General features: G+C 39.3%; 4 protein-coding genes across 4 annotated transcripts; 1 reads left to right on the top strand and 3 right to left on the bottom strand.

Annotated features, from left to right (window-relative positions):
* Positions 1-504: 504 nt before the first annotated feature.
* si:ch211-14k19.8 lies at positions 505-22036 on the bottom strand. The gene is made up of 11 exons (XM_034885623.1): positions 22031-22036; positions 18006-18011; positions 7051-7419; positions 6865-6953; positions 6683-6741; positions 6016-6179; positions 4801-4966; positions 4080-4271; positions 2488-2709; positions 1009-1168; positions 505-909 (listed from the first exon to the last, which is right to left on the bottom strand). Exons 3-11 carry the CDS (start codon positions 7355-7357, stop codon positions 835-837), a joined length of 1434 nt encoding a protein of 477 aa, XP_034741514.1. The 5' UTR covers positions 7358-7419; positions 18006-18011; positions 22031-22036; the 3' UTR covers positions 505-834.
* On the bottom strand, positions 12664-18499 carry LOC117952934 (perforin-1-like). The gene is made up of 11 exons (XM_034885561.1): positions 18387-18499; positions 16601-16706; positions 15606-15892; positions 15439-15518; positions 15051-15096; positions 14822-14964; positions 14588-14726; positions 14382-14462; positions 13733-14229; positions 13535-13628; positions 12664-12874 (listed from the first exon to the last, which is right to left on the bottom strand). Exons 3-11 carry the CDS (start codon positions 15873-15875, stop codon positions 12665-12667), a joined length of 1560 nt encoding a protein of 519 aa, XP_034741452.1. The 5' UTR covers positions 15876-15892; positions 16601-16706; positions 18387-18499; the 3' UTR covers position 12664.
* On the bottom strand, positions 19008-24261 carry pin1 (peptidylprolyl cis/trans isomerase, NIMA-interacting 1). The gene is made up of 5 exons (XM_034885758.1): positions 24086-24261; positions 22064-22146; positions 21160-21268; positions 20915-21025; positions 19008-19823 (listed from the first exon to the last, which is right to left on the bottom strand). Exons 1-5 carry the CDS (start codon positions 24141-24143, stop codon positions 19714-19716), a joined length of 471 nt encoding a protein of 156 aa, XP_034741649.1. The 5' UTR covers positions 24144-24261; the 3' UTR covers positions 19008-19713.
* ubl5 (ubiquitin like 5) lies at positions 24256-26797 on the top strand. Its single transcript, XM_034885782.1, has 5 exons — positions 24256-24467; positions 24803-24867; positions 25846-25929; positions 26026-26063; positions 26468-26797. Exons 2-5 carry the CDS (start codon positions 24812-24814, stop codon positions 26509-26511), a joined length of 222 nt encoding a protein of 73 aa, XP_034741673.1. The 5' UTR covers positions 24256-24467; positions 24803-24811; the 3' UTR covers positions 26512-26797.

Here is a 26797-nt window from a genome sequence, read left to right on the forward strand (position 1 = left end):
ATTTGAATCAGATTCGGAGGCAGAAAACTCTTTTGTGGGTTCCTAATACAGTTTTAAAACTAGATTTTGTCACAGGGTCCCTCTATCAGACAGGACCACAGAATTAGATACAGTAGTAGAACGAGACACACCTTAGTTGATAGTATACTTGAACTGTTCAAATTCTTAAAATAAATGTGTGATTAATCACATACATCTAAACAAAAACCAGAGACTACTGGGGCCACAGAGCAGGTGATCCAGTCATGCCTGGAACAAACCAGAAGGTATTTTGAAAGGATAAGTAATTAATCCTACATTGTTTATTTATTTTATGACTTACTTTGTGTTTTAATGGTTGATGATGTGCTTTCTGTAAAATGTTACAATGCATTATGTAAAGCAATTGAACTTCCTTTTGTATGCAATGTGTTACAAATGAACTTTCCTTGCTAAATTATGACATAATGGAAAGCTCAGTATGTTTAAATGCACAAGGACTCACATAAAAGTAAAAAAACAGAATACATTTATTCTTGCCCTGAGTAAGATTTGTTTATTAGAGCAATATATAAGATTCGGTGCCACAGACATTTAGACTGATTCTTTGTTTTTCTTACTTTACAGTATATCCTACATCTTATCTAAATAAACATTTAAGAAACAAATTGCAGATTCCAAATGGATGACGTAGCAACAACCTAACCAAAAAATATAGACTTATATATACAGTACACATTTACACTTATTGTTTTAAAGTTTTTATCAACAAAACAAGAACATTCAAGGTCTACAATGAACAAATGGGCTGCAAATACCGGTGTCAACATTGGATTTGATTCTTTTTTATGTGTGTCACGCAGTCCAGCTCTTCCCCAGGTCTACCAGCTCCATGCCTTCACAGTAGGACCGTGGCCTCGACACCCTCACCTGGTCAAACAGGGAAACAACACATAATAAAACCAGATATACGTGTCTCTCACTTTTTCTGTCTCTCACACACAATCACACACACAGTCAAACACTCACTGCAGGTGTCCTGTGGGAAGCCAGTTGCTGCAGAAGTGGGAAGGGAGTCCACTGAATGGGTTCCACAGGCCAGCTACAGACAGAAAGGTCACTGGCCTTACCCGAGTCCAACACACCATCCCCCATGCTCATCTCGCTCCCCCTCCAACCATACTGTGAGCTACAGGGAACACAGAGAGCCTAGGGGTTATTTACACAGACATTGTCTATATGTGCTTATGTGTTTGTGTGAATGAGCACCAATACTTACATAGTTGTTTGTCAAGAAAAACTTAGGGGAACTATAGGTAATAAAAAGGAAAGGGCCAGGAATGTTTTATTTTTAATGATTCATTTACATCGTTTAAAATTGTATAGTATTTTACACATTTGTTTATGGTATACATAAAAAAAAAAAAAAAAAAAAATATATATATATATATATATATATATATATATATATATATATTTTAAAAGATGTTTTTTAAAGATGTTTTTATATTTTCTTGCTTGCTTTTGCTTCAATTTGAGTTAAATACAAATATTTAGTAAAGCTGAGAAAAATCAATAATGTGTGCATAACATAAGAAAGCGACTTGTAAAACTGAAAATAATCCACGGCAAATTATTACCAAATTTAGTTGTGTGCTAAAATGTCAATATTGTGTCAAAATTTTTATGCTTCCCCCAAGTGGCAGCTTTAAAGTAAGGTCTAGTGGATATTTTTTTTTAAAGTTCATTATACACATTAAGGAAAACTGTTTAAGGTGGAGTCAGTGATTTGAATTCAATACACTTTTTTGTCAAATTCAGCAAATATCTCTTATGATCCGCTAGCTGTCCATTCTGTTTGCATGCTGAATAAAAATCTGGTTTTCATACACAGCCCTGGTTCAGTCAATGGGAAACAAAATGGTTTTGGTAATTCTCAGACAGAGGAAAGGCTATGGTTTATAAAGAGAAGGAGGGGGAGCGCGAGCGATGGACATGAGGGGTGTATTTGTTTTGGGCGGTGAGCTTAATTGATCTTTCTTCAGAATTGCTGACTCCACCTTAAATGCTTGTAAATTTGAACGCATAATTAATTTTTCTTTGTGGTGTATTATTACAAATTGTGTTTGTGTCTAAGTCAGGTTTTTCGATCTGATCTAATTTCTGTTTGGACCCCCAAATTAAAATTTCCTTGGAACCAAAAGTAGACATTAATTGTTGTTCTGTTACCATGGGAAGGCTAATTCTCATCCACCTTAGAAAGATGGCTTCATTTTTTACTTAAGTTTTTAGTTATCACTTAAATCTGTTGTTGCTTTAAACTTTGTGAACTCAATGTACAGGCACATGTACGTTATATCTTATGCATACTGTAGTATGTTTTTCATATTTTAGACAGAAAGATTGAGGACCTAGACATTCGCTCCATGATCAATAACATTCTGACCTGTTAAGCATATGAACAAATGAATGTGTAATATCGGACTTGTGGTGTGTGTGTATACACACCTGTGGGGGTAGATTGTATTGATGCGTGTTCCGTGGCTGGCGCAGGTGGAGGCCAGTGACAGCGTGTCGTCGTGGTAACAGCAGGGGCGGTCAAGCGCCCGCATGTGCAGTAACTCATCGGAGCGTGTAAAGGCGGGATTATCTAGTGAGTCTGCTGATCCGGCCCACGAACGCAACCAGAACCGTCCTGACAGCTCATCAAAATGGTTGAACCTGCGATAGCTGCACACACAACAAATCATATTCATTTATTTATTTATTTAATAATTTAAAAAATTGCAAAAAGCAAACAATGGTAACAGGTGAAAATGACAGATGCTCTCCGGTTGGGTGGTCCTGCTGGAGAAAAAAAAACTGATCTAAGAGCCCTACTTTCTGTAGACAGAACATCTCTCCCTGCCATTAATGAGACACTCTGGATTTATGGTTTAACTACCGACTCCTGTTTGAACCTTCTCTGTCCGTACCCACTCCCAATATTAGAAGTTGATCTCAGCAATAGGATGAAACCACAGTGGATAGAACTCTTCCCTCCCATTCTGTGACTTAGGTTCAGACAACAACTGTTTAAGCTTAAAAATGTTGGCCTGGACAGCTTTAAGATGTAAAATGTTGGCACTTCAACACATTTGTTGAAGGCATATTACTTATATAACTACTATACTTATATAACGACTATTCATCATGTTCACACAAGGCCCTCAAGGAGACTTTTAGACAGTCTGCTTGGGGTACAGATTTTCCAGACTTTGCTTGGAAGATTATTCATAGTTCATAGCAACATGGATGTGCCAAGAAATTAAAGATGATGATAATAAAGCAGTCCACTCCTGTGAAATACACATAATTTTTAAGCCAGAATATTCTTATGTGGCCAATGTGAGGTGCATCCTGCATACATAGCAAACGTCAGTAGGTCCATGTGGGTAACAGAAATTTTGATTCATCAACATGAAAGTGAGGCCCAAAGTCCTGAAGTCCTGTCAAATAACATGACCGTGAACTTGTTATTGTCTGCAAGACCAGACCGTGGACATTTGGATTCAGTCAAATTGTCTCGACATTTTCCAAAACAGTTTCCAAGAGGCTACAGTACAGCGTTCATCTTCACTTTGTGGTTTGACAGCCAGACTGTGACACCTAGTGGACATTATGTTAATTAAAATTACTGTTTGAGTACTTAAGCCCATGTCAGTTGAGGCATGATCTCCCCAATGGTGTCCATGGCGTTATTTCCATGTACAGTATATCACATTAAACGGAGTCTAGTCACGTTCAGTCAACTGTATTTTTGTGTTTACCAAAGGTGTGTGTGTGTGTGTTAACATATGTTTCCTCTGTTATTTAAAAGATCCACCCAGAAGCCCACAGGACTGTTCAACACCCACTGTTATACCCACACAGTTGTCCATTTAATTTATTTAACATATTTCTTTTAACTACATCATTGTCGAAACATCTACTTGTTTATACAACATGTCATGTCCAGGGTATCTGTGTGATATCTGTGAATTGTGTGTATTAATCTTTGTATTGCAGGTTGTGTGTTGTGAGTTGTAATTTTATGTGAACATCAGTGAGTTAGTGCATACCTGCTCCGAGTCTGATCTATTTTGGCCTGGATCAGAATGGCTCGGTAACGTTGCACTGCCACAAAGGCTAAAACGCCAATCACTGTCACCATGATGAGTAAGATTGCAAGACATGCGCCCACGAGCCGCACTCGAGTCATCCTCATGTCACACCTCTGACCCATGTACCAGAAGTCCTCTCCCACAAGGCAGCTGAGACAAGAACAAAAATATGCTTTAATGCACAAAAAGTCCAAAATGTGTGTATGTAGGGCTGGATTATATGGAGAACATCAGATGTCACAATATTTTTGACCAACTACATTGATATTGCGACAATATTGTCAGGTTGACAATTGGTGCTTTCACAAAATATTTTTTACAATGAAATTTTAGATAAATAATCATCAATAATGTGATTACAGTTCAAGTGAAATTATAGAGAAAAAAAAATTGAAAAATTCTAACTATATACTGACTATGTTTACATGCAAGCACAAAAATAGTGTGAGGTTAAAAAAATCTGCAGTTCTTAAAAAAGGATATTACCCTACAATGTTTCACAATAAATCTTGTGAGAAAATTAAGTTAAGTATGTACTTGTAATTACTAATTTAGACAATGTAATAGTATACCATGATATGTCAATAAACGTGTGATTTCATCACAATATGATTCCGTTGAAATTATCATATTGAATTATTTGCCCTAAGTGTGTGTGTTAGTGCCTCTGTGTTCTTACCGGCAAACAGGACGTTGGCCCGGGTGGTGGGTACAGATGCCATGGTGGTGGCAGTAGTCAAAGTGGCAGACAGAAGAACAGCTGTAGTTTGAAGAGCCAGGCTGGAACACACACTTGTAGCCTGCTGGACATTGCAGTAACCAGTCACACACATCACCCTGCAGACCTGGATGGAAAAGGTGTTGAAGAATGAGGCTGGCGTTATTGTACAGTTTTATTGCGGTCGAGACATGCCATAAAAACAACAACAAAAACATTGTGTTAGTCAGTCTCAGTACTTCCCTACCCTGTTTCTGGCACTCACAAGCTCATTCCAGTACCTATTGAAGAGGTAAATCTTTAAAAATGGGAATTGAATTAAACTAAAACTGTACTGGCCAGTGCAACAGTGTGAGTTATTCATGGTTTTTAAAAAGGTTTCTAGATAACAATGCCACTCTATGGCATAAAGGAATAAGACATATCAGGCATTGGACACACACACACACAACACTTGTTAGGATATTTATTCCCCCAAGGGGGTCATTGAATGTACCAAATATAGAATATTACCAGTATTATCCTTTAAATAGCTGAACTACCTTGCAGATGGCAGGGCATGTGTTCCAGAAAGTTAAAAATTAAAAGAATAAATATCTGTTTTGGAAGTCTATATAATGTAGTTTAGTGACTGTTTACATGCAAAGTTGTTAGACTTTTGTTTATACTGTATTATTTCATACAGTGCAAACAAGTATTCATATTGCCCCAAATGATCCGCAATCAGTATACACTAACCTAATTTGTCCACCCACAAACATGCAGACACAGCACAACAACCGAAAGTAAAAGGAGTACAGTGAGATGATTACATGCCACAGTAAAACATTTAATATCTGAGTCAACCAGACGCATTAATGAGATTTCTCATAACTGCATTTTGAGCTTAATAAAGTCAATCTAACTGAGTTATGATGTTTACATGGGTCTGTCTTTAACCAGGTTAATTGAATAAGCAGGTTAAGAATGAAGTTTCCTCCCATGTAAATAAATGTAGCCACTGTGGCTGACTGCTAAACTGGCTGTTAAAGTATTTTTTGTGCCTAAGTAGAGATGACAGGAAACCATTGGAGAGAGGAAGAGAACAACATGCAACAAAAGGTCCTCGGCCGGACTCGCCTTAAACCACAATCTTTGGTCAGCTGTCTATAAGTGGCCATCACAACCTAGGCTTACCTCCCAGTGTGATGTTGGTGATCTTGGATGATCTGAAGCTCCTCCCATCACGGACCGCCTGAGCTAGTCCTGTTCGTTCCATCAGTGATGTGGATCCAGTCATGCTGAGCCACTGCAGAGCCCCGCTGGTTTTAAACTCCACCAGACTCTGCACAGCATTGCCACTAAGACAACAGCACATTCATGTTATGCAACGTAACCCCAGTCTGTGCCTGAGTGTCATGCATTACCAACAAATTTGAGTCACAGATCTTAGCATCCAATTTTCTGAAAAATTAATACCTGGCCATCATTGAAAACCTCAGAAGTTTTTGCTGTTCTGAAGATATATTTAAATGGAAGATAGTTAGCAAGTACTGTAGCCGATGGACAAAGTGCAGCATTCAGCTAAAGAGCCAAATATTTCCCTCCTCAGGAGTTAAAGGGAGACCACAAGAGAGCTAAAAGGAGACTAAACATTTGATTTACTATTGTCAATTGGAAAACAATGACTTTCAATGAAAAGATAAATCTGCGGGATGCATAAACAACATTTTAGTGAGTTAAATTGTCAATGTTGAATTTAAAACTTGTAACTTCAATTAAGTGGTCACATATGAGGGACACAAACTTGAGCTGACTGGAGCTTACTGTAGCTACAGAATATATGCACTCTGTAAGACCTCACCTGCTCCAGACTCCCAGCAGTCTGCTGAACCCCGGAGCCTTCTGTAGGTACGGCTCCACCTGAAAGAAACAGGCAGTTACAACTTTGTAACAGTTACTAAATCAAACTCTAAAGCTGTTGTACAATAACATTGCTTATGTGCTTTTTTGCATGCTAGTATGTGTGTGTACACAATCTCTTACCCAGGACATGGTGTCTTCCTCCAAACCTGAAGTAAAAGATGAACTGGATTCTCCAACAAGGATCTGCAGCAGCAGCTCAATGGACTCCACTAGACCGGACAAATACAGACAGAATAAATATTTCTATTACAACAGGCCTGGACACACCAACCTATTACTTTAATAACACACAAATATAAGCAATACCTCTGATGGCTGTAGGTTGGTTTGGCACAATGTAGAATGTGGGAGTCTGACTAGTTGTGGAGCTCCCAGTGGAGGTTAAAACAGAAGGTGTGAGAGCAGAATGGTTCTCCTGGCTGGGGTGTTGGGTTGTCCCAGATGGAGATCCAGCAGTGGGAGTTTGTGCGGTTGTGCTTCTGGGAAACCGTTGCCAAGACTCATCCTCTTCAACTACTTCTACCTCTCTATCTCCATCATATGATTTTGAAGTTATGAGTGCGAGCAGAGAAGTATGTGTAGTAGTAATATAGTTGTGGGGCTGTTTATGCATAACTGGGACATCAGTAGAAGATGGCAAAGGCGGGCGGTTTTGTGTATGAGGTGTGTGTGCAGTGGATTCAGTCGTAGTGGATAGCAAAGGCAGGGGTGTGTGCGTTGAATGTGAACTACCGGGAAAAGCAGTGTGTGTTTGAAGCGTATATGAATGAACGGATGAACTGGATGAATAAAGAGGAACAGGAGTTGATGAATCTGTAGACGAGCTGTCATGTAAGAGTGTGTAAGTGGGATGCAGTGTGTCTGTTTCAGTGTCAGTAGTGGCTCCTGTGGGGGTGGAGTTATGGACTACATCTCCCAGCGTCCGTGCTGCTATTAGTGTAGAAGAAGAAAAACCGAGGAAACTCGAAGTCTGGTCATCAACTTTGGTACTGTCAGGCGAGTAGGAGATAGTGTTAGTAGTCATGTATGCATTAACAACATTTCTGTGTGTACTTTGTGTCTCTTTGTTGCTTGTCTGTGTGAATGGGGAGGACGTGTCAGGAAGTGGCGAGCGTGTGACGCTCTCTGTGCTTTGTGGAGAGTTTGTTTGACTCTGCGTGGAAGAAGTGAAAGTGTGAAGCACCTCCGCATTTTCAAATTTATCAGAAGACTCAAGCGCAGCAGTTTGGCTGTTAACATCTGATACGGCTGACAGAGATGAGTCAGTGCGGCTAATGTTTGGATGAAATGAAGCAGCCTCGACAGCATCAAACGCTGTGTCATGCCCTGTGATGTGGGTGGCGGAAGAATGAGTCCAGCTGGAGCCATGTGAGGATAACAATGATGACGCAGTGGGTTCAGTATCAGTTTGCGCGCTGCTTGACTCATCCCGCTGAAGTTCTGTGGGTGATTTCAAAGGATCAGAGGTGATGGCGGAGGTCAGATCAGAGTTAAGTCCATCTGTGTTTTGCTGGCTCTTCCAGGAATGGGGTTGTTTTTCTCCACCTACCCCACTAATAGCGCCACCATGTGGGATTAGGATAGTACCCCTCTCCCAGGTTCCCCTGGAATGTAGCAAATGGGGAGAAGAGGTGAGAGGTGGGGCCCTGGAGTTGGACACGATAGGCTGAGCTTGTACGGTTATAGAGGGTTTAGATGTCTGAGTGTCTGTATATTTGTGTGTATCTGTGCCATGCAAGGTGTTGGAGCTACTAGTTGTGGCATGTGTTAGTGCCATCTGGGTTTGTGGGAGCTCGTTGCTTGATTGTTTTTCTGTGTATGCTGTGTCTGATGTGTGAAACAGCGTATCTGGAATGAGTGTTTGCAGAAGATTGGGGTGTGTTCTCTGTTTGGCAGACATTTTGCCATCAGTGAGGTGAGCAGCTCCAGATGTATCCGCTCCATTGTTTGGTTCTTCCTCAGGAAGAGGGAGAGTTTCCCTATCGGCTCTCCCAGCCACAGTGAGTCCCTGCAGGGGTGAGGTGGGGGGCAGCAGCATCTGTCCCTGAGAGGGACTAGATGCAGAATGAGGTCCAGAACTCCACTCCAGATCTTTGTAGAGGTGACCTCTGCCCCCTTGTGTTCCTGTTTCCACCTCTTGACCAACAGGAGCTGTGCTTGTAAAGCTGGTTCCTGTCTGAGACCAACGCAACAGGTCTTGGTCTGTATGTGGGCTGGTGTGGTCCTCCCAGGAATTCCTCTCATCTTCCTTGACTGGATAACCAGGAACAAACACAAAAACAGAGAGGGAGAGGGTGAGGAGAGACAGGGTGGAAATCACAACAACATAACATGTGTGATAAGAACTTTCCGATGGACAGATTTACAGCTCGCGGGACAGTTTGAACAATACAATTTTTACAGACTGTTTCCACAGTTACACATAATACAGATAACTGTACTTTTCTTCTACTGTAACCTAAAAATGCTTTTTGAGTATTCATAGAGTTACAACATGTTAGAAATAAACAAAAAGCAGCTCAAAACCAAATCCAAATGTTATTATAACAATTAAATCAAACTCTCGTGATCAGGGTGCAGGAAACTGGGCCGTCCTGAGTCAATAAATGGATCTAGATAATTAAGTTATGGTTTCTCACCATAATAGGACAGCTGAATTTCATTTGAGGAGCGTCCTGGTCCTGTCCAATTGAAGGTGGCTTTGTTCCCATCACAGCCGGAGAGCAGAGCCTTCCCCCCACTATCCAGGACCTGATCTTCCTCGTTCAAAACACAGCGCACTGATACGCTCAAACCACTTTCCAACCATAATGACTTTAAAAATACTGTTTGACCCAAAGGAATACCTATCGTCCAAGTGCAAGTTGAAAGACTTAGGGTTTTGTCAGACTGGTGGTTCAATGGGTTGAGTCTATTGTTGGTGTCAGTAAAAAGTCTAGGTAAAGTGAGATTGATGAGACCAGCAGGCTTTTGGTCCAGGCTGACATTTCCACCACAGTGGTTGTGCGACAAGGCCAATGTTTTATCTGAGGAAATAAAGATTCTGGTTAACTCTGGCATACATCTCCTGACCTCTGTGTTATGTTGCAGTGAAAGCTAGTTCAATTTGGATAGAAGAAGAAGAAGAAGAAGAAGAAGAAGAAGACGACATGCCTTTATTTATCCCACAAGGGAAAATTTCATTTTCACTCTGTACAGTTGCACACACACATTACACACCGGCCTAAAATACATACACGCATGCTCAGACCTATCTCTACATGGACTCTAATGGAGAGGTGTCAGAGTGTCAGAGTATAAGTTGAGGGCAGTTTAACAAATTTGTTCATTCTCAGATCATCTCTTTTGTTTCATTTTAGAAAAAGTAAAAGCAAAAATAAAATAAAATTAGGGAAAACAAAAAAAAACTGGGCTTAAAGCATTCAGCTTGACACAATACCAAACTCTATTATACACAAACCTTTCAACCTATTTCACATTGACAAGGCACTATAGTGATTGAATTTAAACGTTAGTAGCGTAATAAAAAATGTGAGTCCAGTTGCTAAAAAGCCCTGTGATAACAAAAGCATATAACAGTGTAAACAACAGGATCTAGAACAATTTCCTGGCTTCCTTACCTGTTGTGATAATAAAAAGCAACAGGCAGACGTGGAGCTGCATTTCCAATCCTGAGACATTTCAGTGTCAGAGAACCTATTAATCCCAAATCCATACAGATTGCTCAGATTTACAATATCCGTGCGTTATGAGGACAAGGCTACGACCAAACAGCGCCAGGCGAAAAGTGATCTCCAGCTTTCCTGCGTACAGTCCCAAAACGGAGAGACGTCAGAAACTTTCCTTCTCCATCATTTCCTCCTAACGGAAACCGCTGTGCTGTCAGGGGCTCAGCGCCGCTCACTCACCTAAACTGGATGCACGTGTGTCAGACGGTATGTCCTGTAATGTGGGATGGACAGAGCGGGAGAAGGGAGAGAGGTTTTTACACCGCCTCCGGGCTGTTCCGTTTGGCCGTTTGAATCAATTGGCATTTCCAAAGATGAGAGGAAGGAATCCAGTGGTCGCGGCAGGGGCTGGCTTTTACACATGCTTAAACTCAACACAGGAAACCTTTACCACAGGAGGCATAGAGACATGACAGGGCGGGGGCAGTTCATTAGCGCTTTTACATCTACACCCCACTGTGTGTCAGACCGCCTATTATATATATATATATATATATATATATATATATATATATATATATATATATATATATATTCGGTTTTTTTATCTATCTTCTTTTGGGTTTTGCTTCAATTTCCCTAGTTGCTTCAATATCCCTCTTTTTGCTTCAATATCCCTCCTCACATATAGACTACTAACAGATGAGCAATAGGCTAGTGTTGTTGGCCTAATTGGTTTTTGGTCTCATTAGGGCGGAATTAAGCTATGCCTTCTCCAATACAAGCTGCCAGCTCTCTAACTGTCTAACTCTCTAACACTGCCAAACTCTGAAGCAGTTACCTGGTCACAGAGGAAACATTTTTGATCCACTGTAAAAATTGCCTTCTGTAAGTAGGCTATAGGCCTGTGTAAGTCTTGCCTTGAAAGGATTCAAAGAAAACAAAAAGCTGGCTCCAAGTAGGCTAGGAAGGGGTATTTCTAGGACTTGAGGAGGTTTAGGGCTCATTACATTTAAATAAAAGTAATGCAATGCAAAACAGCAATTGGCTTGCCCAGCTTGTTAATAACCAGCATGTGTTTATTTTACCTAGCCAGTTTGTAGTTAGATGGCACCAACATTTGGCCTACTCATTATTGGCCTGGCAACCCAAAGGCCAAGGTTTATTTTCCAGATCTGTGTGGTGACTTCTGATGCAGGAGGTTTGGGGGGTCCTCCACCAGAAAACTTTGAGCGTTAAACAATTCATTTTCTGCATTCAGGTGAATGTCTATGCACCTATTTCTACCATTTTCTGAATCAATTTATGCTGTAAATATATTTATGTAAAGGGAAACAATGGGGAAAAAATTGCAATAAGGCTCTTAGCCCTTCTGTATTGCTTTCATCTACTTATTCTCCTGTAGATCAACTTTTCAAATTTTATCTGAGTCAGCACACATGTTGGCATAAATTACTCTTCCGTCTTCTTTTGCATCTTTTGTTGGGAAAGTAACCTCCTTAAATGTGCATATGGCAATTATTCACCAATATGATACATAAGTCTTTTTAATGAATAAATAAACCCCAGACTGTAATATTATAATATTCTCACATTCAATGTGTATCTATGTATACAGTAGCTTCCATTTCAAGGACATGAAGCAAATGTTTTGACAGTATTTATTTACATGATAAGATGACAAAAGAATTTGACAGATTTGACACAAAAACAATTAAAAAAATCACCAGCTACACAGTCTGTAGTCTGAATGTATAATGCTACACCACCAAAATTCACCAATTGGTGTGAGTACATAGTAGCTGTTGTTATTCATGTTTACATCTAAACATTCATGCACACAGGCCAATGTTTTAAATTATAACTGGTTAAAAACTAAACACAATGATCATTTTTAATTTAAAGTAAATATAAGTAGGTGTGTGAATTTAACCGTAATTTATGTGATCAAAACTAAATGTTTTTAAGGCTTTACCACAAAGAGAAAACCTAATTTTGTGGCATCTTAATAGTAGGAAAATAGATGTATGAGGTCCTCAGTCATTTCACTTAATACATGACTGGTTCATTGACTTAAAGCAAGTAATAGATTAAACAGATCTGATACGGCACTTGAGTCCAGCTTAAATTAAAATGCTTTTTTTGGCTGTTATAGCATATTGACGATTGATGATTTCATGTGGTTTAAGTAGGACTTTAAAGAAAAACGAGGAACATTTGTGAGTTGTGTGACCCAAAAAATGCATTTCTCACTATGGAGATGGTTTGTAACGGTTACACCTGTCTCCAGTCAGATGAGGGTCGCAGGTCAGAGTATACTGGACCTGAAAGCCGCCTTTCTTGGCTGGACAGTTGAACGTGCGTGTCCCCTGGCTCAGGTACGTCACACATGAACCCAGTAGGTCATCGTGTTGCAAGTCCTCGTCCCAGACCTCGATCTTCAAACCCAAGTGTGTGTCCACCTTAACAATAACAAAGAATATCTTTGAAATAACATTAAGAAAAAACTATTTTTATTCGATTGGTTTCATTTCCAGCATGTTTTTACTTATTACTTATGGCCCTTTTATTCTTCTTTAATATTTCTATTACGTTTTTATGTTATTATTGTTAATTGTCTTACAATGTTTAATCTTTCCAGGAAGGCCTGAGGCTACTTTTCCACCCAATGTGTTTTGTAATAAAGAAGAGGTCCTTGTTTTCTAGCCTAGGGCGTAATTTCCATTTGGGACTGGGGGGACATGTCCTCCCCACTTTTTCAAAATCCTGTTTGTGTCCCCACACCTTTCAAATTTGTTTGATATTATTTTACAGGTCTTGGCAATCGGCTACTGTTTCAAACAATAAAGAAAGTAAGACCGAAGAATCTTTTTCTTATGCAAAGTTTAGAACTGTTCTTTCTGGCAGAATTTATCACTATTATTAACTTAATTATTTCCTGGATTTTACATCATAGAAAAGTATAGATTTCTACATACATTTCTCAAACCAAAGTTACACCCTTGATTCTAGTGAATATGGTGACTCTTATTTTTTTCTCATGACAACTCTGACCCAGAAACTGTGATGGTTGCCTTTCCTTGTTGTCGTTTCTCTGATCTGTAAAGAGGAGATTAACTGACCTTGCCCAGATCGTAACGAGAGTTCCACCTGGGGTCATTTGACCGGATCATATGAGTCCTGCGATAGAAGGATCCGTACCACATCTTAGCGTAGCTGTGAATAGGAGAGACAAGGAAAAGCAACAGGTGAATTTATATTGTTGAATGACATAACAACACACTAACACAAATCTAAATTCCTGACCTTACTCTACTCGCCTTTCAGTTTTGCCAGTTAAATCTCCTTTCAGATTCCAGGCTCGGATGATGGTCACCACCAGTCTTCCCCTCGAGGCCTTTTGAGGGCAGCAGTTAGGAGCCACGTTAAAAGTTTGCCCCCTGCATACTGGTTCTCTGGTTGACTTCTTCACAGCGTTGTCTTCTAAGTACTGCTCTATGGCCACCTTCATCCCTGCTTTCTGTGTCTCACTTGGCAACAGCTCATACATTGGTCTAAGTGAGTACGAAACAATATCCGGGTGGTCCTTAAGGGTTTTCAGCCAACTGCTGTAGCCAAGGGAGTCATTATAAGCAAGTGAAAACTCCCCCAACCAACCAGCTCCTCCCAACACCTCTGTGTAGTGTTGGTGGAGACCAGAGCTGAAAGAGGTGGAAACGTCCCGGTTCTGTAGGACCTTATTGCAAGATTGATGGCTGGCGGATAATTTCACCTTCCCCAGGCCTACAGACACACCCAGTGATAGGCAGGAGTGGACCTAGAGGACAGGGGGGAAATAAGATTTAAAGTAATGGACTGCTGAGAGCTGTCAACATTGTATTAAAATGCCTCACACTCACATTCATACTCCAGTGGCAGTGAAGACATGGACACTGCGTACACTGTAAAAGGTGCGTGTGCTACATGTACCTCGTTTGAGGACAGCCCATTCAGTGAGGACAAACAGGTGCGTGCAGCTGTGACTCGCCTGAGTCGGCCCCCTAGGTAAACCTGAATGTTGTTGAGACAATGTAATTTTTTATTTGTGAATTAAGGAAATTGTTAATGGAAATTAAGTGTGTGTGTGTGTGTGTGTGTGTGTGTGTGTGTGTGTGTGTGTGTGTGTGTGTCTTAACCTGGCGGATGTAGTGTGTGCCATAGGTTTGTATGAGCTCACTGTACTGAGCCCTGGTGGAGGAGTTGTAGAAACTCGGCAGCCTGGCCAAATCCGTACTGAACTCGGAGCTGAGGGGTGGTCTGAGGGACACACGGTATCTAGACCCACAGAGACAGAAAATGTAATTATCTCAAAACTTAAAACAACTAAGAAATCCAAACCTCTGCAGTAATGCATGGTCTTCACACCCTACCCATAATGGCTGCAGGTGACCCTGTGAGTGCTGAAGGAGTAGCGGTCCTCTCTGGTCCTCTCTGTAGCAAAGGTATACGCAGTGGAGCGTGTTCCCCCAACCTCCAGACCGGCAGTCACAAACTTATCTACATTTAGGCCAACCTGATAAAATAAATAAGAAATAAAAGCTCACAAACTGAAATTGTGAAATTATGATTTGATATCAACTACAGTGAGAAGTTTCCTACCTTCCAGTTTTCACTGTCCTGGGATGTGTAAGTGTCAATTAGTGAGCTGTGAACACAGTTTACAGGAAAGAATAACCATTAAAGCTCTTTCAAGTTCATCTTTTTTTACAGTCTGTTAAGATATGATTGAGACAAAAAACCTTTGGACCGGTGATGTTACTCTGATCTGATCTGTAGACAGTAAATGGGTAGCTGAATTAAAGGAGCCAAAAGATACTGACTTGAGCTTTGGAGATATTAGAAAAAAATCTGAGGAAATATCACAAGAGGCTAGGTTCTCTTGCTTTTAGGTCCAGTAAAACTGGTACAAATTCAAAGAATGAGTGGACCTGTCTTGAAACACTGCAGTGACATTGGACCTATAAAACATAAATAGCACATATAGTACCTAACAGAGGTGTGTGCACTGCTGTAGAGGTCGGCATTGCATCGACTGAATGAGCGCCAGTCCACTGCAGAGACTGGCAGCTGAAAATGAAGGGGAGAACAACATGTTTAACATGTACAAAAGTTAAAGTTGCTCCAGAATTATCGTATACTTCATTTTTGAATTACTTTCTGCAGGGTGTTGCCTTGAAGAGGGTTGCTGCACAGAGTACAGGTGCCATTTGGGGTGAGGAAAGTCTTCACGTCAACCATGTAGGATCCTTTTCGCTGCAGGGTGACCACGTCAAAGCCCTCCCCCACCAGGTTGTGGCCTGGTACAAAGGGAGCGGACTGACACTGGATGGAGTTCCCAATCCGACAGGAGAGAACAGGCAAGTGGTAAGAAAGAAAGAGCAGGAGACTCAGGTAGAGAAGGGAAGGGGTTGAAAAGGTGAGCATGGCTGCAGCCAAAGAGACTGACATAATTCAGAGAAAGACAAAAAGAGGAGAAAGCATCATTTTAGTTATAGATGATTATGGGTGAATGTAACACGAGCTGCAAATATTTGCAAACAGGCTTTATGTTTCTTTCCAATTGTTGTTTTATCACCAGGTTGTGGGATGTAAAATGTCAGTTCCCTGTTTCCTAAGTATAAGTATAAGTTAAGTATAGCCTGACGGATACTAGGTTATGTTTGAGCCAGGTATTGGTAGCAATATACATAAGCTTAAAAACATTTACATAAACACACAATATCTTGGTGATGAGATGGGATTGAAAGTTCAGAAAAAGTGATAACCAGTGTGTAGTAAATGAAAAATTTCAGGTGAATATACACTACAGAAATTTATATTAAAAAAAGTGTTTTTGTGGATTGAGTCTTTCATATCTGTACATAGGGACTATGCTGCACCATTATTTTTCTACAGTAGACCTGAACCTTGAGAGGGTCTCTAGCGTTTTTACCTACTACAGTCTATGATTCTTATAGTACTTGAAGGCAACTGTAAGTTCTATACACACTTGGAAAGAGAGGGGTGAGGGTGCCACTAAATCCTACACATTGTACCTTTAAGACAAGATTATTTTGTCAAAACTATATTATTTGCATGAATAAATACCATTGGAATTAATGTTCTGTATAAATATTAATTTTTTAGTTTATTTTTCAATAACAGATTACCTCCTCAGCAGGGTTAATTGTGTACTTCTGCAATGTTTATATCTTTTGCAGATGAGAGTGTGCCAGCCAGGACAGCCCAGCCCTAGACACAGTGTGACTGTCGAGTCTACAGCGTAAAGGAGGGATAGCAATACAATTTAGACAGGTTAGTAAAAAAAAATAAAAAAATAAGCCCAGCACAAATAACAATTTCAAGATTTATGCAAAACTGTTTCCTTTAGATATGCACAAAATGGAAAGTGTTTAAGATGGACTAACACACTGATTTTGGTCTTTTGTTGGACAATGAGAACCATATAAAATAATGCCACCTTTACCCTTAAAGCTGCAGTTGTTGTGTGCAGAGAGCTAATTGTGTGCGGTGTTTGTCTTCCTTATTAGTGACTGCTATTGTCTGGCTCAGAGAGTAACAATTACTGCTTGTTAATGTTTTTCACAGTATTATCTTGCATTGATGTTCATTTTATGAGCATTTTTACTGTATAGTATAACATTTGCCTAGATAAAGAATTGGATTTGTGTGCAAGCAATAACGATTTATTGCCAACAGCAACATTTTCCTTTGTAGTGTGGCAGTTTTATTGCTATTTCTGCACAATGTAATATGCCTGTTCCTGGCATACCTTATCAGCTATATCTTTGAATTGTTACTAGTATTGGCACTGTGTGAACTACAGATTATCTAGATATATGGATTACATCCTTGTCTTGTTTGTCTTAATGTTGTTTAAAAAATGTCTTGTGATGGGATTTTTTTCTGCAACCTAATTTCCCCATGGGGACAATAAACGTAAACAAACGTTCAAACATATGCTTTAAAGCTACCGCAGCAGTGGAGATAATCGTAGCACCTATAGTACACGGCTGCAACACATTCTTACCCAATTGGTGGTCAAATTATGATCACTTTAATATGATTGACCATATATATCACAATGCATTTTTAATTATTTATTTCTCATGGTAATTTCTTTATAACCATGTAATCCAAGATAACTGTAGATCGGCGTCATTCCATTAATATCCTTAAACCAGTAAGTCACACACTTCGATTCTTTTGTTTAGGACTAGACAGCCTCAGAGTAAGTATGTTTATTTATGAGTTTATTGTTAGTAAATCCAAGTGAAAACAAAACCACATTCAATTAACATAAAACTCTGTTATCTATACATGGTTCTCTAAAAGAAGGAGAGAGGCTAAACTTGAAAAATTCACTCAAATGACATGCCAACTGCGATACCACTCTGGTGCCACTGTACAATGCTAAAACGGTTGTAAAAGCCTCTGGTCAGATTATCTGATCCACGGAATCAAAAAAGAATTGGTTGGAATTTGATTGCCCAAAAATCTATACATTTTGGCTCTGTAAAAGGTGTGTTTTTAGGACTGCATTGCTTAGCGTTGATACAGCTAAACATTCAAAACCTTGGAGAATGAAAGCTTGAACTGCATCTGCTGCTGAGGGAGTAGAAGTAAGTCAGACTGAAGAGTTCTTTGAAGGGTTTAACAACACTAATAAAGAAAAAACAACAATGTAATTCTCTAAACTTTTGATCAGAGCAGATCCACACTATACCAACATGCTATAACAACAAACGCAGAAGAATCAATCACTCTGTTAATCTGTAACATTTTTTTTTTGGTCCCCTTTCACTGATGAAGTTCTCAGCATCAGAGCTCAAATCTGTCTACTGTATTATGCAGGTATTACTGATTTTATTTTAAGATTAATTTTCAACCTGTTATATTTACTGTTGTGTGTAACATTTTTAAAAGTTTTTTTACCTGTTCCAAATGTTCGAAACGCTGATGTGGCTGCTCCTCTTCCTGTCACCAGAATCTGACCCAGCGAGAGAAAGTGTCTTTGTGCTTTGATCAGACACGGACAGTGGATGGGGCTTTTTATCTTCTATCTCAATGGAGAGAATGAGGAAATAAGGGGAATAGCAAATCAGAGGCGATAAGAATAGTTAAGACGAACAGCACCTACATATAACATTAAGTCCAGGTTGCAGGAAATAACCTTGGAGTAAGTTTCTGGGGTGTGAAAACAACACAACAGATAAAAATCCCTTGACGAATATGTGAGAAAAAAAAATGCTAAAAACAGCATTAAAAAAAAGAAGCAAATTGGGCTTGGAATGAATGCAAACTCTTGCTTAAATATTCTGATTGACTAGTTTGTGTGTGTGTGTGTGTGTGTGTGTGTGTGTGTGTGTGTGTGTGTGTGTGTGTGTGTGTGTGTGTGTGTGTGTGTGTGTGTGTGAGAGAGAGATATCCAACAAAATTGACTAAAGACTATTTTCAGGCACCCAAATAGCTCAGTTGGTAGAGCAGGCGCACATTTCTAGAGGTTGATGATTGCAGCACTATTAATCTGTTCTAAATAAACCCCAAAACACATACTTACAAAAAAAAGACTTTATTGAAAGAAAATCTTCAATTAATGACACAACATTGTAATATGAATCTAAACCTTGATGCTTTTAAAAGCTGCAAAAGCAGATTGTTAAAACCTGGAGGTTTTTAGTTGTTCAATCTTTGCATATAAGGGGGAGGAGACGTGCACTTTTAAATGGAAACAAGTGATTCTGTTCCTGGATATCTGCAAAGGACAAATTTACAGCAATGCTAAATGTAGAGATCTCAGAATAACAGTACTTTCTCAAACTGCAGGGGTTTTGCAATAACTATAAAGTATTTTAAGCATTTTATGAATCCATTTTCCAAAACAAGATTGAGGAACTGCTTTGGCACACATACAGTAGGAATGGATAAGGTTACAGGAAAACATGATAAATGGTCCTTTTGAAAACATGCACTCACTTCAACAGAGTCACAGGCACTCATGTTTTATATAATGGCATTGCCATGGTTAATAAAAGCTTAAGGTCTCAAAGGAATAATCTGCAATACTCCTCGATGTTCAGTATGATTACATTTTTCATACAACATAGTGCTTGAAACAAAATGCTCTTGCTTAAAATAATGCAATTCAGACCATACACTTTGTTTCTTGGTTGGTGTGTGTCATTAAATTAAATTAGGTCTGGATGGGTCGGACTGTGTGTGTGAAGATATAAGGGGAAGTACAGTGTGAGGCTTCTTCCTTTCAACCAGTGCGTAGGATGATGTGGACTCCAGAGTCAGTAAAAACAGGACCGCTCATGTCTCCAATTTTTAGAGCAAAGGAGGCATCTTCAAAAGGCTTCTGCATTTGACCTAAAACATAAATAGATATTTTATATTAGATATAATACAAGTATCTAGACCCTCAAAAGAATTCACACATAGAATATGTTTTACATTACCAGTCTGTACATAAATTCAGAATCAAAACAAGGATTTATTCCTAAGAAAGTCACACTTATCGCATACATAGGCATATGAAACAGTAGTGTTTATATGCTTTTGCTTAAAATAACATTTGTTTATTACTTTTTACAATAACCTACTTAGGGTAATTACATATAATATTTACCTTGTTAAAGTTAAACAGGTTTAAAGTGCTTATAATATGCCCATTTTCAGGTTCATAATTGTATTTAGATGTTATATCAAAATAGGTTTATGTGGTTTAACTTGTTGTTGTACTCTACATTGCTGCAGCTCCTCTTATCACCCTGTGTGTTGAGCTCTCTGTTTCAGCTACAGAGTGAGGCATCTCACTTCTGTTCCAGCTTGTTGGGAGTCGCACATGTAGGTAAACACTGCTAGCTAGTCAGCCGCAGGGCATGCCACGCTAACAGCTACGGGAGCATTAGAACATGTGTTGCAAAGTTTGTCACTGAAGTAAAGGCTGGACTACAACAGAGCTGGTTGGAGCAGTTTGTGAAAAGTGATGGCAAGTCCCTTTGGGCTGGACTATGGGCTTTTTCACTTCGTAAACCTATAATATGCCCAAAAAGGTATACAACACAATAAAAGAAAAGGATGAAGCCAAAAAGCATAACATGAGAACTTTAAATTAACTGTGGGCGTGTCCCATTGGCACGGCCAGTAATAGCTAATGAGTTGATTGTTTGCCCCCACAGAAACAATGACAGAAATGACAATTGTATTGTAATAATGTGGCTTAGAACTGGATAAGAAGTCATTATGACAGCTTCTGGCAGACAACCACAACCCTGACGGGTGTTTTTGACAATGTATGATATAATTCAAAAAACTTATTGTTGGTTAACTGTAATTATTAACATCCATCATTACACCTTCTTCCATGTGTGTGATGTGTTTTTTTTCCTGCTGAGGAACATGAATAATAGGTGTGTGTGCTTCTATAACTGGGACAGTGTTTGTGTGTGCGTGTGTACCTTTGCCAAATAATCCCAGGTCTCCGCCGTTCTTAGCTGAGCTGCAGTCGCTGAACTGAGATGCCAGGGACTCAAACAACTCCTCCCCAGATTTGATCTCTTCTATGTACTCTGCACAGAACATAGAAATAAAGAACAAATTAAACATGTTAGTCAGACTTGATCAAAGCAACCCCCCCCCCCCCCCCCCACACACACACACACACACACACACAAACACACACACAGACCGATGCCTTACTTACTCTGAATGAGATCCAGGGCCTCGTCTTTAGTCCGTGTTATATTTTGTTCCCGCCAAGAAGATGGACGACGTGACTGATTATGCTTCACCAGGAGGTGGGAGCAGCGTACCTGAGTGAGTGAAAAAAACCTGATCAGTGTCAAATCACCACAGACTTAATACAACTATTACTGTAAAAATAATAAAACCTCCCTGGTCTCCCATACACTCACTCTATAGTTAAACTACATTCTTATTATTGGCTCTAAACATTTAGTTCTAAGTAGGTACCCAACTCTTAAGTTGTAACATTAAACCTGTAGTTAAAATATATTGTAGCAACATTAGACCTCATTTTTAATTTTGGCTTGGCATGTTGATACATAGGCACCAAAGCTTGTTTGTCAGAGTCTAAATGTTGATCATGAAGGAAAAGCATACACCAATAAGACAACAACAGTATTTTATATGTAGCCTTATTGGCAACACATTTATAAATAATTTCATTATTTTGTAATTCATTTCTTTTTCACTATTGTATTTTACAATACTGTGCAAATATGTGTATTGCAGCACAAAAGAAATTGCAGATTAACAAACTAAATGCAGCCTTTTTACCACACACACGGGACTGCAACTGCTGTATGAAATGCGGGGGGTGTTGCAGTGCTTTGGCTCCAGTCTGTAAGGACTGCTGTACTTCCTGTAGACCACCAATTGGCACCGTTTCTCCAAAGCTTTACAGCGTCTCCCCCCCAAAAGTCTCAAAAGGCCTTGTTCACCTATCACTAATTTTAATCCTTACATCACTAAACTAGTTCAGTCTTGTTTTCATGTCATTTTGTAAACTAATCACTTTGTAACTCTTATTTTCAAAAGTTCTCTGATAAAACAGTTGATTGTTGTTCTAATAATATAATAATAACCTTATCTGGCTCTCCACGGCCATCTCCCACCGGACGTTCCCACTGGCTGGCATTGGTGATGTGGTTAAAGTAGTATACTTTGCCTGCAGGGCAAAAAGAGAGAGAGTTATGAAAGCTGCTCATTGATTTTTCTAACAACATTGACACATTATGTTATTTTATTCATGATGCACCAATCCAATACCCCAGATCAGTATCATTGGCAATGCTAACCTCATCTAGTGGATTGTGCATCAGCTCGGAAGTGACCAATCTACATTACATACAGTTTCTTTGTCACTATTGTCCGATCATCATCATAAAAAATCCAGGGTTTCTGCATCCAGTTGCATTCATTTAGTCACAGAGTGCTGCCCAACTCAATATTAGTGACAATGCACTAGGGCCGGGCAATTTATCGATATTATATCAACATCGATATGAGGTTTAACTTTGCCTTTCTGCCAGTGAGTTTATCAGTCCTTTTTGTAGAGTTGTAGACCGTAAGGCCAAAACAATCATCCAAAACAGACTAAACATCAATTTCATAAAGCTAAAGGGAACTGCAGGAGTCCGTTTGTCACCAGGAGCAATCCCTTTTTACAGCACATCCCATCATGTCATCCAATATAATGAAAACATTGTTGAGTGCAGTTTAAAAAGGTATTGAAAAACATATATGGACATAAACCACATTGTGCTGCACTTGTGTAAGTACATTTACTCCAGAACTTTCCTCAAATACAAATTTAAGAAAAGTTATTTAATTATTGAATGTTTCCATTTGGTTCAACTAACTACAATTAAGAGGGAAATTTGTCTGCCAGCTTTAGAGCATTTTTAGATCACAATTTCACATACCCTTCCAGTCCAGTGAAAACCATGGTTTGTCCAGATGATGTGTGGCTGTTGAATGTTTTTTAAACGGAAAGTTTAGCTGTTGCTTAAAGTGTTGAGAAAATTCCCCTGCTTTTTAAACTAAATCAATTTAAAAGCCCTCTTGGATCCGCTGAATAAAAGCTGAAAACAGGGCTGTTTTTCTGAGGCTCAGGAAAAGTTGACTTTTCAGAGATACATGGTTCTCACTGGACAGCTGTGAACACTACAAACATATACTCAGCAAAATAAACTCTTTTATTGGACACTAGATTTTTAAGATAATTTTGGTAAAAATCAAAAAACTTCAGAGATCATCATTGCATTGGGTTTAAGAAATGTTTTTAGTCACATGTCTGTAAAAATTGTTCAGTTCATGTCTCAGTTGTTAAGTCTTTTAATGTTCATACCAATATTTGCATATGTTAACTTTGTTAAAAATATAAAAAGTAGTTGAAAGTGACACGACGTTTCTGTTTTTTTGAGGAGTATACATTCTAGATTTAACTACCCAACAGTATATAAGCAATTAAAATGTAACAACCTTAAACATCTACAGCAGTAACATACAATATACACATTAATGCAGCAGTAATACAAATAAAAAAACATCGTATATAATAGTTAAACACTGACAGGGAAGCTTTTACAGCACAATGAGTACTTTATTTTTCAAAATAAGTTCATTTGGGGGGTATTACGTTCACCACTGTTATACTGCAGCATTTCAGCTGAAAGTCCCAGCTGAATGGGAGTAAAAGTAAACTACAAAAGACTTATGTTAATGACATAAGACTCTACTAAGCTTTATGCTGGGGCCATGGATGTGTAGGCTGAGGCTCGTTCAGTCGACACCTATGGTCTGCACGTGAGGCACTGGGGCAGAATGACGTCATGCAGGGGCCCTGCTGTAGCCAGCTAGAATGGATCAGCTCTGGCGCGATCGTGAAACAACACCACATTTAACAAAACTCACCCATAAGATCAAGTTATCCATCACTAGTTTAAGCATATCGGTATTATAGTTATGGCCCCATGTGCACCGTTTAGACAGTAAACCACGATGCTGAGGCTGCTAGCTCGTAAGCTAGCTACGTTTACTAACATATTGACATTTAGCTAGCTAGCAGGTTTAGCTTCTTGTGGCTTCGGTTTTATTAACGTTACCTGAATTGCGGCTCATTCTTTTCTCCCATCCACCCGGTAATTTTTCGTCGTCTGCCATTATTTTTTCTGCAGCAGCAGTTTCTAATTTAATTTCGGTAGCTGCCGTGTGTGGTCGGACTGCAGTTAAGCAAAATACGATAGTTTGCAACGTGTTTACGATACGAGTTGTTTTCAGATTGAGGTCCGCCTTTGACGGCGTTCTCTGTCTTCTAATAGGATAAAGAGGGCTGTCAATCTTCGTTGTAACCATTTGATTGGTTGAGAAACTAACACACACACACACTAACAGAAACTGGATCAACTTTACGGTAAGCAAGACGGAGAGCGGTCCAGAGAAAATACTCGAAGTGGGAATATTTGTTATACTGCTGTCATTTGCCAGGTAAGAATGTCACAGATACCACAACCTTATTATATGTGTAACACAATGCTCGACATTTTGTGGGTTTACGTGTGTATTTTGCAACACTGCGCCCATTGAGGTAACATTAGCGAGCGATGTTGTGAGCTCTAGCTAGCTGATGTTAGCTAATGTCGAACAAAAACAACCTGATTTAAAGGCTCAGATTTTCCTTCTGGCATACTGTGAATGAACCACATTAGCTATCGCCTCTAAATAGATACATAATCCAATTTTGGCATAAGATATATGGGGAATTGCTTCAAATCGACTCAACACTAAACACATGGTATGCTAACGTTTCCTTCGGCTTACAGGAACTGAAGATGATCGAGGTGGTTTGCAACGATCGACTGGGCAAGAAAGTCCGGGTCAAGTGCAAGTATCCTTCTCTGAAACTGGAGATAATCCACAATAATAATAATTAAAATAATGATAATTCCTGCCACAGGTGTAATATTTCGGCCCACGTCATAGGCTGTAACCTATTTATTTTGTTCACAATCAATCTTTTCTAGAGCCCGAGATGACTCTCTAATGTTTTATCGGACCAGTATTTGAAAACCCAGTTTACTATGAGACAGACATAGAAATGCAACAAATCCCAATATTTGAAAAGGTTGAATCAGAAAATGATCCATGCACTACTGCAATCTTCTGAAGTAAGTTAACTCCTACAGTGTCCAGTATGTCAGATTTTCATCATTAGGAATCGGACCAAGCATCTTCTGCCTCGTCCACTTTCCTTTCACTCCAGTATGTTCTTTAGGTTCAATTCTCAGCTTGCTTATTATTACTTGCTCTTTCTGTTTTGTCCCCCTACTTCTTAACATACCTACTCCTTTTTGGATTGTGTGAATATCTGTTTGTGCTATTCCAACACTGTTGCCACTTTTTAGTTACTTTTCTTCATACTATGCGTTTCCATAAGGCGTAGTGTGGAGAGAAAGGATGGGGGGGGGGGGGGGGGGGGGGGGGGGGGGTGTTCATGTCAAACTAATTTAAGGGAATAAAACAACTCATGGATACCTAAGATGTCAATGCCGGACTTCTAAATTTAGGTTTTTTTATGAGCTACCCTAAGGTAGACGGGTTAGTTTAGGTAGGGATTCATTTGAGAGTAATTCTGAACATTTTCCAACATTTAATATTTATATTAGATTTAGCAAACATTTTTTGAACTAAGAATAAAGACACTTTTACACAGACCCCCCCCCCCCCCCCCCCCCCCCCCCCCCCCCCCCCCCCTTGCAGAGTGCCAAGGACCCCACTGAGAATCACTGAGTTGAACCACGTTTCAGTATGCTCTAAATTTCTTCTATGCCACCATGTTGCTCCTTCTTTAACTGAAATGTTTCAGCTCTGAGGACACCATTGGAGATCTAAAGAAGCTCATTGCTGCCCAGACAGGAACACGATTTGACAAGATTGTACTAAAGAAATGGTAAGTTGCTAGTCTATAGTACTGCCCTGTTTTTACTATAAGAAATATTTCTATTGCTTTTATCGGCGGCTAAATGTCCCTCCTCTGTTCCCACAGGTATACCATATTCAAGGACCACGTGTCTCTCGGTGACTGTATCCTTTAAACAATCTTTTTGTAGCTGCTCTGCCACTAGCTCAGTTCTGACAATGTAGCACTGATTTTTTTTTTTTTTTGTATTTTCACAAATCTTTAAAAAAAATGTCTTTAAAAAAAAATTGTCCTCAAACTTTTAAAGTAAGCTTTGAATAATTGTAAATACCAGAGGTCAATTAATTATGCCTGACACATTCTTCAGTGTTTTATAAAATCCATTGCAATGTTTTGATGTGGTATTTTTGATGATTCCAGTGACTAATTATCTTTATGTTAATCATAACTGAAGCAGTTTTTTTAACAGAAGGACTTATTTTTCCAGTGTATATCATGATATTGTAGGTAAACGTGTAATATGCAGATCAGACAGTGGCTCTGTTGTACTTAACCAGGACAACTGCAGATGAAATTCATGATGGGATGAACCTTGAGCTGTACTACCAGTAGGCCACAAGAGGACCCCCCCCCTCCCTCAATTGCACACAGACGACCCTTTTACTCATTACACACACACACACACACAAAGATGGTATCCCTTGAATGTGTTGCAGGAAACCAACGTGATCAGACAACCCAACTGATAGAGAAAAGGCGCAGTATCTACAGAGCAGAAAACACAGACATGACATTGATTTCCGTTGTAGCCTATGTTTTTTGCCCACAAATTATGTGAAAGACATGTTTTAACATTTTGTTTTGATATTTTTGAATTAAAGCAGATATTTACCTACTT

Source organism: Etheostoma cragini, chromosome 2 (assembly GCF_013103735.1).
Source record: "Etheostoma cragini isolate CJK2018 chromosome 2, CSU_Ecrag_1.0, whole genome shotgun sequence".
Classification (NCBI taxonomy): Eukaryota; Metazoa; Chordata; class Actinopteri; order Perciformes; family Percidae; genus Etheostoma; species Etheostoma cragini.

Bases quoted from the DNA above. Each gene is read 5' to 3' on its own strand.
- si:ch211-14k19.8 (XM_034885623.1), bottom strand. From the start codon at position 7,357: ATGCATAAACAGCCCCACAACTATATTACTACTACACATACTTCTCTG. The intron at 6,742-6,864 runs GTAAGAGATTGT...TGTTTCTTTCAG, and splicing joins AGGAAGACACCATGTCCTGG to GTGGAGCCGTACCTACAGAA. The intron at 2,710-4,079 runs GTATGCACTAAC...TTGTGTGTGCAG, and splicing joins ATAGATCAGACTCGGAGCAG to CTATCGCAGGTTCAACCATT.
- LOC117952934 (XM_034885561.1), bottom strand. From the start codon at position 15,875: ATGCTCACCTTTTCAACCCCTTCCCTTCTCTACCTGAGTCTCCTGCTC. The intron at 15,097-15,438 runs GTACTATATGTG...CTGTGTTCACAG, and splicing joins AGTGCACACACCTCTGTTAG to CTCACTAATTGACACTTACA. The intron at 14,727-14,821 runs GTAGGGTGTGAA...CTGTGGGTCTAG, and splicing joins GTCACCTGCAGCCATTATGG to ATACCGTGTGTCCCTCAGAC.
- pin1 (XM_034885758.1), bottom strand. From the start codon at position 24,143: ATGGCAGACGACGAAAAATTACCGGGTGGATGGGAGAAAAGAATGAGC. The intron at 21,269-22,063 runs GTTATTATTATA...TCACTCACTCAG, and splicing joins GCCGTGGAGAGCCAGATAAG to GTACGCTGCTCCCACCTCCT. The intron at 21,026-21,159 runs GTAAGTAAGGCA...TGTTCTGTGCAG, and splicing joins GGCCCTGGATCTCATTCAGA to AGTACATAGAAGAGATCAAA.
- ubl5 (XM_034885782.1), top strand. From the start codon at position 24,812: ATGATCGAGGTGGTTTGCAACGATCGACTGGGCAAGAAAGTCCGGGTC. The intron at 24,868-25,845 runs GTATCCTTCTCT...GAAATGTTTCAG, and splicing joins AAAGTCCGGGTCAAGTGCAA to CTCTGAGGACACCATTGGAG. The intron at 26,064-26,467 runs GTATCCTTTAAA...GGACAACTGCAG, and splicing joins CCACGTGTCTCTCGGTGACT to ATGAAATTCATGATGGGATG.